Here is a 17,973-nt window from a genome sequence, read left to right on the forward strand (position 1 = left end):
GAACGCTTTCATAAGTAACGGTTGTTTTGTCAAGCGTAGTTTGTAGTGCTTGCTGGAAAAGCCATAATAGAATATTAGTATTGCATTATAGACTACAAGTATTTTGGTAGAAATTCCAAACGTTTGGTCGCTCATTAATAGTTTCAGCAGATCGCAAGTCCAGTACTCGTGCAAAAAAGTCCTGATCCGAGGTTTGAAACAAGGTTCCGGTTTTAATTTCGTGAAATCATCGGAACTGTGAGTCTGTGTATGGATTTTGAGATGATCCGGAAGTTATTCAGTAAACATGAAAATGTAGTTATTAATGTTTTATTGAACTTCAGTCTGTTCAATGAGACTTCCATAGCGTTCAATGTCACTTTAAGATATATGAAAATAGCAGCGTGTGAAGGTGAACTATTTCAGTCACAGAATTTCAGCCGTGGAATTTGCTTTTGCACTGTCTTCATAAAATTTTTGGAAGACGTTTACTTGTTTCTCCTTTAAATATCCTCATGTGCATATTAAAGAATTTATGCGCTTGTTGCAATTATAACTAGAGACTAATTTTGATTCCCGTCATTGCCACGGGTCGAATAAAGTAAAAGAAATTTCGCAATTAACCTGATTTATTATGATTTCATAAACATTCATTATGATATCTACATGCCATCCGTTACTTGCTTCCAGGCAACATCATAAATGAGGCTCAAGGCGTGTAAGACAGTTCTAGAATTTCGGAAAGTTTTTTTTTTACGTTCAAACCCACAACCGCAGCCAATGGCCGGGCCTACAGCGAGGGCGTGTACTTAGGCCTAAAATGTATTCCACGAGATAAGCAGAGATTTTTTATCTCCGAACCAAATATCGTACGATGGTTCCAAGTAATGCCATTGGCTGATGTGGCTGGACGACTGGACCATGGGAAATCTTAATTTCCAGTTATCTGAAAAAAACCGTGTTAGGTTGTTAGATTTTGCTCACACATAGAAACCAAGTAACGTCAGTTCCCAGCTTCGGTGTAAGCTCAGATAAATTGAATCGTACAAATCAGTCAAAAAATAAATAAATACAAGGATAGGACCTATGATACAAAGATACGAGCTTCGAGTAGATTTCAAATCCATCAGCAACGTAGCTTTAAATTGTCGTTTTCTGGAAATTTGATACAAATTCAGTATGATGCCAATGAGAATAGATTTCGTTTGCAAACAAATGGTATTCATGATTTCAGGGTCGAGTTTTATCGAGATTTACCATTTTAGTAGTAAATTTTTAATTTTTTAGTGTTGCCCTTTATTTTGTTCACTTGATAATCAGTCACTTATTTGATCTGATCAACGATTATAGTAAATTGTTCATGAGCACGATATTTCTCGAACAAAATTTATGTATGCTTAAATACTGTGCACCGGTTTTAGTGCACAAATACATTTTTTGCCTTACTATCAATGTTTATTTCCGGCAAAGATATCATGTTATAACGTAAGCAAAGTGTCTGCCGTCGCGATACCCCGCGCCAATAAAGGAGGCGTCATGCAGGCAGCTCGCCTGAGTCACGCTTGGGCAGCAGCGAGGTGAGGTGGGGTGAGCGGATGCGCACCGAGTGAAGTCACATGCTCGTGAATGATATAACGCTACTGACACATCGACGATAAATTGAAGATATTACGCATCATGACAATTTCGTAAGTTTGTTGCTTTAAGATTTTCCTAAACGGGTTTCTTTAGCGTTATCGCCTTTTATGTCATTGATCAGTACCATCTTCAAACATAAGAAGATCCAAGTGAGATTCATCTACTAATCGCGCTGTTGTATGTTTGTTTGGCGTGGATATAAAACTATTTATGAAATTATCGCAATGTTAGTTTAATATAAATTGATAGCATGTCTAAAGCAATCCTAAACGGTGAGTTCAACGACCGAGTGTAGAGCGAAGAAATAGAGAATTTAAAGATTTTTATTCATCATATTTAGATATCTCATGTCAAAATAATCATAGAATCACTCCAACTTATAATTATTAGAATATAATTTATGCTTCGTTGTGATATTAATCTAGTGGATTAAATCTAGTGTAAATAAATTCGTTGTGAAATAAATATTCTCACTAATCTCAATTTATTTATACATTGTTTCGACATATTAGTACTTCTCAATTCACTATTAATATTATGCATTAAATGACTGTGATTCCTACCAAATAAAAGTCGTTGTATGTCTCTACTGTTGCCAGAGGGGCGGCAGCGGCCGTGTTGCTGGTGTTGCTGCTGAGCAGCTCAGTGATGAGTGTGCCTTGTCTACGCAACCCCAGCGCCTTCATGGCGTCGCTTGCTGACGAAGTTGCTGACGCCACGAAAGATAATAATGCTGACATCGAGCATGCCGTCACGCAAGATAACCGAGATGTTAAACACGACGAATTAAAATCTGAGGTAACACAACGCAAAGACGATGTCATGCTTCCTATTGAAGGAGCTCATTCGTTGTTAGATGTTTATAATTTTTACGAAAGTCAAGCAGCCATGGAAAAATCGTCTTATTCAATAAGCGACATTACATCGAATGTGAACAAATTTATGGAGCTGAATGCTAATGAAGACTCAGCGGAGAACGAAGCTGTGTCGGGGCTGGATGCGCTGAGACGGAAGCAGCAGCTCGCTGAATTCAGCGAACGCATGCGAGCTGACCCGCGCACTTCTATGACGGTGGTAAGTGTAACTGACTGTAATTAATTTCCATGCTCGATCGATAATAATTGACGCTAACTCCTCCGCATAAAAGTTCTAGTGTACGGTGATTCACCCAAAACTAATGTAACACATTCTAGTCAGTGACTATTTTCTAGTCAGTGATTGTGAATTGATGCTCATTATTTTATATACTAAATAACTTTGTTTATTTTTTGCTGTTTCTTCCTAAAAATTGCCGAGGTTCGCTTAATTTCCAAAAATCTTCAGGCAAATGAATTCTTTACGACATTAACCTCCAACTTCCCGTATCGTCAGTGGCAATTCACTTTTTGTATAATTAGTGTACAATAACAGACAATGGAGAACAACTGAAACTATCTAAACGTGCAATCAGAGGCAACTATTGGCTGTTATACTATTGACATCCACGTTCATTTAGAGGAATTCTCATTCTACCAAGCGTAGGTGTATAGCTATAGTATACGTATTTCATCAATGTGTGCCTAATACCTCCTCCTGAGTTTATGCAGAATACATAGCAAGACTTTCGGTTTAATGCCAAGGTTCAGAGTACCTTTCGATTCAATGCAATGCAGCAATGAGTCATGGGTTCAAAACCTGCAGCATGCTGTAAGATTTCTGCTATGTCGTAAATCGGCAACAGGTCAGAATTGGCCCATCCAACTCATCACTATTTTTATTACAGCCGCAACTGATCCGCTACTACGGCTTCGGTGCTGAGGTGCACCACGTGACCACAGCAGACGGATACATCCTCGAGCTGCACCGCCTCCTGNTCACTTGGACTAAGTGGCATAGATAATTTATAGTCACTATTAACTCGTTATTATGAACCAGCAATCACACGCGTGTGCCTCATCACGTGAAATACATTCAATGAGAATGAGAACGAATCTATCAACATAGTATAGTTTTATTGATCTGAGAGTGTGTCTATATCTCCATGTTGCAGCCTCTATATATGGTGCAAAGGTTACCTGAATATTTCTTAGGTAATGATGTCACGTGAGTTGCATATCACACTTTAGAAAACATTTGGCTGCAGTATGTAATGCAAGTCCTAGTTAACTAATTTAGATATAAATATGTAGGTCATTTATTTACAGGCATAGAGTCAGCCCTGGGCAGTGCAGGCCGGTGTTGCTGCAGCACGGTCTGCTAGGGTCGTCCTCAGCCTGGGTGCTCAACGAGCCCTCCAAAGCTCTCGGTAACTCCACCTTACCGCCACTACTTAGCATCATCATTAGCCGTTTAACGATATCGCAAGCTTATCAGATAATGATTACACCGTTAAATTACAAAATAAAATGTAGAGCTTATGACTCGATGGTTAATTTGCGTTGAATCGTGGAATGATATCGTTGGATTATGAGCCAATGATTAGACCATTCAATTGTATGTTGGCAGAGAAAGCTCATGATGCAACTATTAGACCAATAAATTGTATAATGAAATCGTAAGCTTTTGAATTAATGATTAGATTGTTTTTTTTTCCATAAACGAAATCATCCTGGCGTGAGGAGCACTATAAAACTTTTTTTGTGGTTTGCAATGCCTGCATCTGCATCGTCTGTCATTCGCAAGACTCGCTAAAATTCTCTTACATTTATTTATTTACTTTAATGACATTCGTTACTTTTTTTAACATGACCTAACGATTGATTGGTCAGTTTGCTGTCTCATGTTTTGTTATATAGCTACCCTTGCTTCCTGAAAATTTGCAAGAATTCAGCTCCGTATGTTCTTCCCCTGTCACCAGGCTTGGACTTTTCGTTCGTTCGTCTACATTTCTAACTTATAAAGTAACAGACAAAAACTAAATAAATATTAAGGCAGATGGAGAAATGTAATTATAAAATTAGTTATATATTAGCATTGGAGAATCAGTATAGAATAAGTATTCATTTGGGAAAGAATTGGTATTCCTGGCGCGAATATTTGGGCTTATCGGTGCTGGCAAGATTATTATTATCTTAATATTATCTCTGTATTGTCTTGTTATTATATTACATGTAATTGTCTTAATATTATCTTATTATTATATTATTATTGCCTTATAATATGTTAGTAATATTATGGTAGGGTACATCCTTGCGGAGCGTGGCTACGATGTCTGGCTCGGCAACGCGCGCGGCAACACGTACTCGCTGAACCACACGAGACTCGACGTCGCCTCCAGGGAGTTCTGGGACTTTAGGTGCGTCCTGCTGCCTCATATTTCATATCTTGATGTCTTCGTCACCATCTCATCAGTTCTGAGCTGGGAATTTTGGGACTGCTAATTTTACAATTATTTCTTAAATTAACATTCGCATATGTTGCTGATGTTATTGTTTAGTATTTTGATTAAAGTTTAACAAGTTTACTCTATGAAAACGTTCAGTCCCATCATTTGATGTATTTAAATAAGACTATATTGAATTAAATTATTAGCTCGTTAACTGCGTTACTATTCTGTCACTGGACTTGAATCTTACTCGAAATACATCATACAAATAGCCAAAATAATGAAGCATGATTAAAATATATGTAGAAATATATTGGTAATCAATTGGTCAGGAAATTCTTTAAAATGCATGCCGATAGTTGACTCGCATGCACTGTTGTGCGTGAAGAACCTCAGCCTTTTTTTCCCCGATATCTTACGAGCTAATTTTGTTCTTTTCGATGATCTTAGTCAAAATTTTTTCCCTATTGCCATAATTTACTAGCGCTTCCCTCGATAATGTAATAGAAATCTGTGTCGGAAGTAATGCCCTACAACTAATGTGCGCCCGAAATGTAATGTACTGATAGATTTTCTTAATATTTTTTAGTTTCGATGAGATGGGCAAATATGACCTGCCGGCCGTGATTGATTACATCCTGAGAACTACGAAATTCAAGAAGCTTCATTACGTCGGCCACAGCATGGGTGAGCAGTGAAGTGGCAATCTAACGTGTAGTTATTATTCTTCTTGGCTTCTACTCACATTCTTAGTGATGATAATTACTGGGTGGTGATGAAGGTAACATTATGTTAGCAAGAACAATACATCAAAGTTGTATCGAAAGCTCTCACCACCATTTATCTGTAATTTAAAAGATGAAAAATGACATAACTTTCCAAAGAAACAGACGATATTTGGGTCGTATTATCGAAACTCGCTTGACTACACGTAGCGGCCGCTTTATCGTCTGCGATTGGTGTGTTTAGCTTGAAAAGTCTTGAGTGATTGGCTGACGAAACTTGTAACTATTTTCGATATCTCAGCTCAACGTGTAAGAAATTGAGTCCAAACCTTTCAGTCTCGATACATCAGCCTACACTGAGAAAAGAAATGAGTCATACTGTCTAAATAGTGACGCAGGTTCTTACTACACCGAACAGAGAGTGGACGTAGCATGTTCTAGTGTCAAACTGGGTCAGGATGACCCACACATATGCGCAAATAGTGCACCGCTATTTGAATAATTCTCATCCATTTCTGTGAGTTAATGAAGCACGCCTGTTGCCCCCGCAGGCACGACGATGTTCTGGGTGATGTGCCACGAACATCCACAGTTCAGCCGCGACAAGGTGGCCAGCATGAGCGCCCTGGGACCCGTCGCCTTCGTCGAGCACGCCGTCGCCCCCGTCATGTTACTGGCGCCCTTCAACCGTCCTCTTGAGTGGGTGCGTCCCGATACCTGTTGTGTTTACTGTAGCCTTGTCCTATGGATAATTTTCTATAATTTAGTTCCAAGCTAATCGTCTGGGCCAAGAATCAAGCTCGAAACATTCGCTTAACCTTAATTTATTCTTATCTAAGTCGTTTGGGCCGAAAATATAGCTCCAAAAATTAGCTCAGTTACAATTTGGTGTTATGTCACTCGTCCGCGCTATGTATCCATCTTGAAATATTCGCTCAATTATAATTTCGTTTCGTGTCACTCGTCCGAAATAAGTCTTGAGCTCGCAAGACTCGCTGGATTGATATCTGACTTCAGAAGACAATGATAAGAATGCGTTGTGCAGTTTTTGGTTGATGTGCTGCACGAGTACCGCCTCCTGGACCCCGACACCCTGCTGACGAAGCTCCTGACGAGTGCGTGCGGCGTGACCACGCTGGCCGAGATCGTGTGCCGGAACTCCGTCTTCCTGCTCATTGGCTACGACAAAAAAGACCTCGACTTGGTGAGGGCAACGAAAATATTTTAGTAGATCAGAATGTTGAGGGATCAAAGTTTCACACGTTGTATTTATCGTGTAAACTTGAGCTTTGAATTAGAGATTATGAAATGATGGATAGAGCCGCAGAGCTGTGCGTGTTAGTGCAAATAATGAGATATTTTCGAACATGTAGCATAAAGTTTTATGTTTTGACATCAAGAATGAATTTGCGTAACAAACATATCCCTAATTTTTTAAATTGATATTAAAAATAGCTCATAAATACATTATCTGCTGGCTTTAAACGTGCCACAAGCAGTATTAGAACAACAAGAGTGCAGTTGAATGAATTACTTCCATTGTAATACAATCACGAAAACGCGCAGTGAGTTGCGCGTTCAAGACCGCAACAAGTTGTGAATATTCTGCTATGTTAAGAATCGGCGACAGGCCTACGGCCTAATAAACGCTGACACCCTATTATTAATAAGAATTGTCGCTGCAATGTGATGATTTTTACAGAATTGGCTACCGTTGATTCTGTCTCAAATCAACGCCGGGGCGTCAACGCGGACCATCGTCCACTTCGCGCAGAACGCCTATGACGGTGAGAGCCTCGCTGTATACAGTCACAAACATGCATGGCTCATATTGTCCAAATAGTGACACTCGTTCTGCACGTATAGCACTGGTTCCTGCACGTATAGCACTGGTTCGCTGCTTTCCTAGGCAAAACTATGTCAGGATGACCTACACATGCGCAAAATTTCCATCACTATTTGAACAAACTATCACTCATTTCTGTGAGTGTAGTCAGACATGAGCTGTAAAGCGCTCGTCTATGAAGACAATAAATGGCCTCTTGTGCTAGCACGAACCAAATATCCTTTTTCTGCTACAGATCTGAATGTAATAATATTTCGTTATGAATTTTTAATATAATTGTTAATATATTTTAAGTTAATAATGTACAATAATATTATTTTTAAGAATTCCGTTTTTTATTGAGTGGTACATCTCCATGAACCTCTGCTTGCTCAATTATATTTAATCCTGTTGCAAAATATTATTTTATTATCAGAAGCAGACTTTTTAATTAACCTATAAACAGTTTTTCCATAACTCATTCTGTCCTCATGTCGGATTCTATAACTGCTCCATTAATGGTGCGCCTGTATATCAACCCTAATAGATTTTGTGATTATCATTGCGTCATATTTTCGAGATTATTTTGCCGTGATTTTTTCGAGATTATCTTGGCGTTATTTTTTCGAGATTATTTGGGCGTGATTTTTTTTCGAGATTATTTTTGCGTGATTTTTTTCGAGGTTATTTTGGCGTGATTTTTCCGAGATTATTTTTGCGTGATTTTTTGAGGTTATTTGGCGTGATTTTTAATAGATTATTTTTGTGTTACGTGCACAGGTCGCTTCGCGAAGTTCAACTTCCGGTCAGGCAACAAGGGCCGCTACAACCAAAGCGAACCTCCGCTGTACGACCTGAGCAGAGTGACGGTACCCGTGCTGCTCAAGTGGGGCGATAACGACTTCCTGGCCGACCCCATGGTGACTTAGTCTTTAAAATTAGTTATATTAAATTGAAATGAATAATATTATAATTAAATTAGTTATAGTATAGAATAAAATGAGTTATATTATACTTAAATGAGTTATATTAAAATTAAACGAGTTATATTATGATCAAATGAGTTATAGTATATAATTATAGTCTTCGATATAAGGCCAAAACAACGTTATACTCAACGAATAATTGATCGCTGGGGACACAAGTAGAAAAATATTACTGAACGAAGAATTAATCGTTGATTACGCCAAATACTAATTTTATTCTGAGCGAATAAAAGGATCGCTGCCATAGCACAGTAAGAACATTTAAGTGAAATAAAAAAATTTTTCATCTCGGTGCGATATAAGAACCCGAAATAGTGACTGACTTTACCCGACCCGAAATAATGACGATTTACGGAACAAAAAATTTGTCACTGGCAAGACCTTGTTGCTAAAACAAAATTTATATGTTATTACTTTGAGTTGATATTTTCACTCTCATTCATTTTTGTCTTGTCTCCAACATCTGTGTTGTTAAGAATTTAAAAGCAAAGAAAAGTGCCAAAAAATTCACCAATTCTTATGAGAGAAAAGTTCGGAGTCCAGCTCCATCGTCAGTTCAAAACCTACCTCGTAACTCGTAAGAAAGGACAACCTCGCATTAGAAATGGTGAATTTTCTAGCTGTTTTATGTTTCCAAATTCTTGAATAATTTGCATTTTAAGCAATGAAGCGATCTTAATGTGTGCATTGTGATGGCAGGACGTGACGCACCTCAAGAAGAAGCTGACGTCCTGCCCCGTCACCGACTCAGAAGTGACCAACCCTCTCTTCAACCACCTCGACTTCCTCTGGGGACTTGATGCCCTCAAAGTCGTCTACGATGACGTCATCAAGTTCATCCAGAAACACTCTTGACTTTCTCCAGCGGTGACGTCATCAAGTTCATACAGAAACACTCCTGACTTCATCCAGCGATGACGTCATCAAGTTCATACAGAAACACTCCTGACTTCATCCAGCGATGACGTCATCAAGTTCATACAGAAACACTTCTGACTTCCTCCAGCGATGACGTCATCAAGTTCATACAGAAACACTTCTGACTTCATCCAGCGATGATATGAATATTTCATATCGAGCTTAAAATTGATGACTGCACGGATATCTTGTTGTAAAGGAAATTTCATCTTTACATTCATATTAAATCTTATTTTATGATAATAAATCACATCATATTTCTTCAATTGATTACTCAGGTGGCAAACATTGTCGACATTTTCAATTGAAGGCCAAAACCTAGATCTTGCTTTTGTTTTTTTTTTCTTGCTTTGTAATCATATTAAATCATACATAACGATATTATAGCTTATCATATTTTTAAATTGATGACTCAGATGGCCCTTTTAACAGACGTGTTATTTTGAAAACCAGGACTGGAATATTACTGTTCTTATTATTCATAATAATAAGAATATTATTCATAATAATAAGAAATTATTATTCATAATAATTTTGGTCACGAATATGTATAATAAAGTAGATTATTAATATTGTTTTAAAATGTTTAAAGTGACAGCTTCCACTCAACTCTATAACACTCTTGATTTCATCGGTTAGTTAGGAATTTCTGTTCACAAAACAGTAATGTTTGAGTCTCTCCTAGGCTCATTAGGCTTAGACTTGTGCCGCGCTCGCGACAATAACATTGTTTGAGTGGCAGGCTTATATCCTGTTTATTGTTGACTTTACCCTACATAACTTACCCTAGCCTTTTTCAATGTTCTGTATCATATCTTGACCGCTTGACTTTACCCTGCATAACTTACTCTAGCCTTATTCAATGTTGTGTACCATATCTTGACTTTTCCCTGCATAACTTACCCTAGCCTTATTCAATATTCTGTACCATGTTTTGACTTTACCCTATATTTAGCTCACGCACCCTATACTCATTCCATATTATATTCTATATCACGTATTGACTTTACCGTACATAACTTACCATAGACTTGTTCAATGTCATGAACATTTTAGAAGTAGGCTGCGTTCCTATATTAAGGCTCATTATAAAAGTATTTAGATGGTAAATTTAGCCTCTAATGCAAGATTTATTTTCATTGTAGTAGTGTTTAGGTCTAGTACCTACAGGCAACAATTCTATCGACTCTCGAGTACTGGCGCTGTGAGGACCAAAATGCCTTGTATCAAAGCATGTCTATCGTGTTCCATTAAGAAATATAATATTTTCACTCATTAGTTTCTTTACCTTTCGTGCCTGCTTTTGTTATGACTATAATATTGTTTGTAAAAGGTTGTAATATGAAAATATATAATACACAAAGAATGGGAGCAGTCCAGATAGTTCAAATCACTCCGAATCGATTGAATCTAATCGATTTGATTAATCCGAATCGATTTATTAGAATCTTAATTCGATGAACTCATTTCTGGTAGTGAGAACAAAGCCATAATAGCATAGTTCCTCATNTAGTTCCTCATTAGCTACTTCTATAACCTCATTTAAGGACGAAAGTTGAGTCGACGCACGGACTGTTTCTACTAGGTACGCTCATTAAGACAGGTGACGCTGTAACCTTGAGTAATTGAACCGAACTCGCTCAAAGCAACACCGCAAACATGACCTTGAGGAACACTGCAGTTTTGTGTTCGCAAATGATCCACTGTTGTGCAGTTCTCGAGCTTCGCTGTCTTCAAGTGAACGCAGTCGATCCAGCATCTGGCTGACGCACGGCGGCTGGCTGTAGTGGCTGCAGCCTGCAGCAGCCAATTTGAGCCAAAAGCTCTTAGTTGCACTCTGGTCGCTTTAGTGGTAGGGTGTCGTGGTCATATTCTGGAAATGGGGAAATATTTTATATTTTCAGTTTCTACATGTAAATAAGAAGTAGCACCTAATATATACAAGAATGGCCAGGCAAATTAACTAAGGATATTTATTTACTTGATTTTTAAAGTTACTTACATTGTGCCAAATGCCAATTAATTAGCCTATTTAGCAAGTAATCCGATATTATGATCCATATCGGAACGTTAACTTGCTTCTAATTTCTAAAGATGTCAAGTAACTCTCAATTCCATCAAAATCATCACCAGCATCAGCAAATTTGTAGTCAACATAACCAGAAGCAGATGCACCAGAAACAGCAGCAGTTGACCGCTGCAGTTCGAAGAAGTTCTTGTAAGAGCAAAGGCGGTGGCGAATTTGCTCCTGCCACTGCAGGATCTATTCAGGCTATTGATTCTTCAGCGAAGGTAAATAAATTTAGGGCTTTATTACCAAAAATATATTATTGTATAGCTTTTATTAGTTAGTATTTGATGGCTAAGCTTATTGTTTAAAAAATTTTGACCCTAGTTAACGCCTAACGGTGCTTCTATCGTAATTCCAAGTTTACTGAAGTTAGCGCCTGTTGACAAAAAGTAGATTAGAACTACTCGAAGATTAATAAATTGCCTTGCATTTTAATAATGTAAAATTTTAAAATTAAGCCACATCTGAGCTAGCAAGTTTTCCCTCAGTCTTTCTGTAAATTCTCTACCAGCTCTACTGGCCTAATAAATAATCAAACCGTCAACAACACTTGACATAAGTCGTCATTCAGCAAAAACTGCGCGTATCTCGCCACGCGTCACTAAAACCATATGTATACGGTTATGTAGGTACATAAGTAGGATTTGTAGGTTTCGATAACCGCATGATCATTGATGTCTACGAAGAAGTTTTGAACGCGCTAGAAAGATATGCTAAGTTTTGTTTATTAGATGGATCGTTTCTATTGAAACGCGGCGACTTTAGTGATATGGCGACGATATCGGCATTGACGATTAGAACGTTCGGTGGTTTGAGGTTTATGCTATATCAGAATTTTTTTCGTTTATATTCTATCAATATCCAATGCAAGGTGTGTTCGAGGTATGCTAATGTTCGTGCAATTGTCCGTGGACTGATACACGAGCTTGATTGTTAAGGGACTGAGTGCAAATTACATGGAATGATTCAGGCACATTTGTGACATAAGGAAGCAGCAGTCGGCTCCACGTGACTTAACTTGCTTGATCCTTAGTCCCATATCTCACATTCTTACGCTGTCAACACAAATCGACCAACAATCAGCGTGATACAAAGAGTTCGCAATTTATGTCAAAGCTTTGACTAAGTTTATTAAAGTAATTATCCGAAACTTATTGTATTTGTGTATTGTCATTTTAAAGTACTGGTGGAATTTGGAAATCCTCCCCGTAGGTCCTTGCACTAACCTTCCCATTAACGACATGGAAGCTGCACGCGATGTAAGCTGATCCGGCCGTGTCGCGCAGCTGCCTGCCTGCAGGGAACGAGCTGATGATCTGCACGACACTCGCGCGGTCGATAACATCAACTGGTGGCGCGGATGGGTAGCTTGCTGGCTTTCTCCACCTGGAATCGATTCTATTCAATGAAATCCCAAGGGCAGCATTTTGCGGGACAATTTTCGAATTATTAAATGTGAAGGAGTTAATCTTGCGTAGTAATTTCAACGTGTTTTGATCGTAATCATTCATTCTAACTGAACCTCATTGGCGTTAAGTTCACTGTAGGTCTGTAGCCTAAGAAATTTTCCCTTTATAGATTAAAGAAAGGCTTGAATATAGCCATAATTTTTGCACATTTTGCTCAGTCACCAGTTAAAAATTCTCTTGATGTGGAATGTTCTCGACAGAAATGTTGTAGGGTGACTTAGACTACAAAAATTATCCTAATGCTCATGTACTCACCGACGCCTAAAATTTCCTTACATGGAATTATCAGACTGATTAGTTGTAGGAATTATTTAAACGATAGCGGAGCAAGACGAATATTTTTTATCATATTAATGTTAAAATGCATGTTGATAACGCTTTGCAATTTGACTCGATAATCTGTGACAGACTATAACCATGTAGTCGGTTATATAATTTATTGCAATGTTGCAGTGAAGGTCGCGTGTGATGAGGCATGCGTGGTCACGTCTGTGCAGTGCCAACCATCAACCCCGCCTGATGCTTACGCGACTCTAACTTTTGCTAACTTAATAACTGGCAGAGCACAGTTTACTAGATCTCCGTAATGACTGGGATATTTTTGCGGATTATCAGAACTCTGCATCATTCCATCCGAAACGCACACCATTCAACACATTTTTTTTATTAATTTATTACATTTATGCGTTTCCCCCAGTAATTTTTAAAGGTTTTTAATGATCGTGAAAAGTAATGCTTGAATTGTTCATAGAGTGAATAGCATATTTAATTTATCTGATAACTAAACTTGAAAAAGACTAATTTTAGCAAAGTTTATGCGGGCGCAGGCAACAAAGTGGCGTTGGTTGCAAGGATTGCGTCAAATGTGTGCTGCAGTGCTATTGTTGCCTGACATGCCGTCCATTGCGAATTGCGGTTGCTTTCCGCAATCCGGAGCAGGGAAAATTTGGGAGGGGTTTTTAACCTGGCATTCCGCACGATGGTTTCAGGAGCTTTTTGTTTGTGGATTGCGGCGCTGCTCTTTGAGTTTGTGATGAATTTTTTAGGAACGTGAGTTCGTGTCTAGAATGGATAATTTTAGGTTTGTGCTCTTGTTAAGGAGTACCCCCTTTTTTGTCCGTTTTCTATGAATTTCACGTTTTCTATCAATTTTTTCGAAAAAATCACACGAACAAAAATGTCTTAGAATTCTGTTTTACATAAGTGTACCAAGTTTCAGAGTGATCCGTCCATAAACAAAAAAGTTTTTCTGGAGGGTATACCTCCCCCTTAAGGAAAACATAACGACTGAAATTTTCGTTGTTGAACAAGACGCGCAACGAGCCACTCGTAAATGATTTCTTATTTTAATTAAAATCTTTATACCGTCGTTCTAACTATATTACAAAACACGAATTTACACCGTTAAAAACAATTAAAGCACGCAGAGCATTAAAATTTCGTGGTCTTCATGGCGCATAGCAGATCACGTAACTGCAGGAAATTGCCACGTAACAAATGGCGGGGCGGCGCGGCCAATAGGTATAATCGATTCTAGGCCAGGCCGCGCATTTGTCCTACAACGGAGGGTGAGGTCTTTGTGTGCCCACCTATTGTGAAGGGCGGCCGATTTATTGCATTGCCCTCTGGCTCGGATATTATTTAGTGCTCTGCATGCGTCCTACGAAAGGAGAAAGTGACCTCCGTAAATGTGGATTGTATTGAAGGGCTTGCGTTTTATCGTCGGGTTTCCCCCGCCAGTCTAAGTGACAAAATATTTAACCAACAAGAAAAAAAAATCGGAATGCTCATCTTAAAATATTGCAGTTAGTATTATGAGGGTTTCTTGTCATTAGGTTTTCCAATCGTGGCAAAGATACGAAGGCCGATCAATCAGAAATGTTTTTTAATTGCCAATGAATGAAAGGTATTTACGTCAATCGAGCGCGGAGCGGAGCAAAGATTCTCGTATATTTTAACCTTGTAAAGTAAAACATGTCTCTTATAACGATTGCTATTGCAAACTCCTCTTGGCTGTACTAAAAATGTGTTAATATACCAATGAAATTTTACTGGCAATAATTTTGTTTTGCGTATAATAAAATTTTGAACCGAGCTCAAAGCAAGATCGCGTATTCATCGAGCGTGTGTCGCATATTTTGCAGGTGCATCATTGCATTGAGATGCTGAAGTGAGTCAAGAGGGTTGGCAACCGGGCTTTTATTGACCTGCGAGAATAGATGAAAATTATTCAAGAACTGTTTCAGATATTTAACCAGGGTCTTCTGGCAGAGCGGTCTTCTTGTCAGGAGGAAGACCATTGATCAGGGGAGAGTTGGACATCTTTGAGACCAATATCGAGTCTCTTTCCACGTCGAGTTGGAATCGGTGTTCTCAAAAATAAGGGAGATCACTGGGGAATATTCCCAGTGACGAAGAAAGCGTGACATTAGACAATTGAGATCCTGGTATAGGAAATTGATATAGATTGTTTTCAACATTACTTTGCAGATCGAACTGCAACGTATAAAGAAGGTTGGGGTGATATTATACCTCATGCAGGAACGCCCTCACGGACCATGGTGGTCGTGAGTTCGTGTTATAATGTCTTTGAGAGAAATCAGTTTATACAGATTGGATACAATCACGTATGATCAGCTGTCGTTCATCGTCCCTCGAGTGCCCACTAAAGAAATTCTCGGCCCGCATCAGATAATTATGAAATTGATAACTGATTATCTACCACGAAGATGGTGATCGGCGGAGATTTCTATCCGACAAGGGCGTGGTTACTTTTGGACTGTGTTGAGTGATCTGAACTAGGACAGAAGACATGCGATTAGTGTAGTGCAGTATAGTATAACGGTGTAAGCGTTGATTAGGCCGTTAGCCGGTCCACACGCTCAGTTTTTTTCACAACGAGGTGTCTGCGCAGCTTTATGTCGGAATGAAATCGTTGCAATTTTTAGAGCGTCCACACGGTGCCGCCTTATCTGTGTAGTTTGCTCAGTTTTGTGCGATCTCGCCATGGAGGCGGCAGTTTTTGGTCTATTTTGGCATTGTGCCTTGTTAAAAAAGATTGGATCATTTAGGAAATGCGAGGATTCAAAATACTTCAAAACAGCGCAGTTTTCCCGTCCACTCGCTACGTTTTATCTGCAACAATTGGAACTGCGCCGACAAATCGTTGTGTAAAACTGAGCTTGTGGACCGGCCTAAATTAGATTCGTACTTATAACATCGCAGAATATTCACGGCTTGTTGCGGTCTCGAACACGCAACTCACTGCTCAAATTTCGTCCACTGCTTAACAGCCCGGCCTCCTCGCCGATTTGACCATAACTGTCGCAGGGAGATAGAATCAAAACCACAACTAACTGCTTAAATTTTGGCCCATTGAACTGACACCAGTCGGCCACCCTGCCTATAAATTTAATTACTGCTGCAGGTTGGTATGCATCTGATTTTTAAATAAGTAGAATGCCCTCAAAAAACTCACATGCGCACGCGATCTGTTCATTGGTATAGCAATGAAAATCTGCTTTTTGTAGTTCGACTTTGGATTGCCTTTATTTTAGACACAGAGTTACGATAAAGAATCATCCCAGCAACGTTCCAGTGGGGTTTTGAGATTGCAAATAGATAAAGTATTAATTTGTAATTGAAAGAAATTTTTCCTGTTTGGTTCCTATAAAGCCAAACGTTGAAAAAAATTAATTTAAAATGCAACCCCAATACTGGATACTCATACCCAATGCTGTACTAAAGGAAAATATTTCCACCTACCGAGGTAACCTATTCCCTAACAGGATTTGAAGATGAAATTACCTTTTTCACGCCATTTACCGTTCTGCAAGAAAAAAATTGTTTCCATGGTACGTAAAGTAATAATGGTTTTATTATAGTTTTCTCCCGTACTAGCGTATAGTTACTGAGCCGGCCAGGTTCTCTTTTGGGCTAAACCCTTAATAATTAACTCCCGATAGACGAATGGATTGCTAGCCTCTAGCTAGTGCAAGCAAGTGCTCTTTCATCAACGTAAAAGCCGCCAGAATACCCACGGCTCGTAAGCTGGTATAGGAGGGCGGCGTTCATTTCGTATTCATGGAATACATTATGAAGATTTGAGTAGGCCTACGGAACAATGAGGAGTGACCTGCTAATGCACGTTCGCTCCCCTGCAAAGCGGTTGCAAGCGTTGTCTTCTGTGGAAGAGTTCGCTTGTGGCATGTGAATGACTCTGTCCACCTGCGAACAACTTCGTTGAGGCCGAGCGTGTGGCATGTGAGAAACTCCGTCTATTTGCGAGCCATCTCGTCGAGACTGAGCACGTACATTAGCTCGCAACTCTGTAATTACTTCAAGGGAGCATCAATAATATCTCAGTACTGTCTCGCTGGAATCGAGCGTGCTGGGCGCATCTGTGAGTGATCTAGTCAAGAAGAAGCGTGTCGAGCACATATGTGGGCGATCTCGTCGAAAACGAATTTGCCGAGCACATCTGTGGGCGATATCGTCGAAAGCAACTTTGCCGCGCACATTTGTGGGCGATCTCGACGAAAGCGACGTTGCTGCTCACATCTGTGGGCGATATCGTCGAAAGCGACTTTGCCGCGCACATCTGTGGGCGATCTCGTCAGGAGCGAGCGAGTCTCCCCCATGCATCTGTAGGCGGTGAGAGCAAGTGGTATTGCCATGGCAACGTAGCTCTCGGAAGCCTCTGTCTTGGTAGAGCTGTTGCAGTGTATTTAGCTGCCAAACGTTCCAGGTTTTATTCATGCACTAATCACAGAAATCTAATATGTTCATAGAGTCTTCGTAAATAGTAAATACCTGACCGCGCAATTGCGAATTTGTCGGGATTGGGGCTGCGTGTCGCTCTGCACAAACATAGAAAAGGTTTCAATAAAAATGCTGCGCGATTCATTGAGGAGTTTTATGCTTCTTGGATAATCTCATATATACCGATTGATTTTTGGTTAACTGCATGTACAAAACTGCTGCCATCGATCTAAAATTATCTGTTGCATATTAGTGCTACTGATGATTTAAGGTTAAATACTGCATTGAATTTCAGTG

The 17,973-nt window shown here is 39.3% G+C and overlaps 1 protein-coding gene across 1 annotated transcript; it reads left to right on the forward strand.

Moving 5' to 3' along the window:
* The first annotated feature begins 1,399 nt into the window (after positions 1-1,399).
* LOC108667140 (gastric triacylglycerol lipase) lies at positions 1,400-9,478 on the forward strand. Its single transcript, XM_018154127.2, has 11 exons — positions 1,400-1,667; positions 2,217-2,691; positions 3,380-3,486; positions 3,801-3,901; positions 4,777-4,891; positions 5,511-5,608; positions 6,198-6,349; positions 6,692-6,850; positions 7,349-7,433; positions 8,252-8,391; positions 9,157-9,478. The coding sequence occupies exons 1-11, from the start codon at positions 1,657-1,659 to the stop codon at positions 9,310-9,312; spliced, it is 1,599 nt and encodes a 532-aa protein (XP_018009616.1). The 5' UTR covers positions 1,400-1,656; the 3' UTR covers positions 9,313-9,478.
* The last annotated feature ends 8,495 nt before the right edge of the window (positions 9,479-17,973 follow it).

The sequence above is a fragment of the Hyalella azteca genome, unplaced genomic scaffold, assembly GCF_000764305.2.
Source record: "Hyalella azteca isolate HAZT.00-mixed unplaced genomic scaffold, Hazt_2.0.2 contig5779, whole genome shotgun sequence".
Taxonomy (NCBI): domain Eukaryota; kingdom Metazoa; phylum Arthropoda; class Malacostraca; order Amphipoda; family Hyalellidae; genus Hyalella; species Hyalella azteca.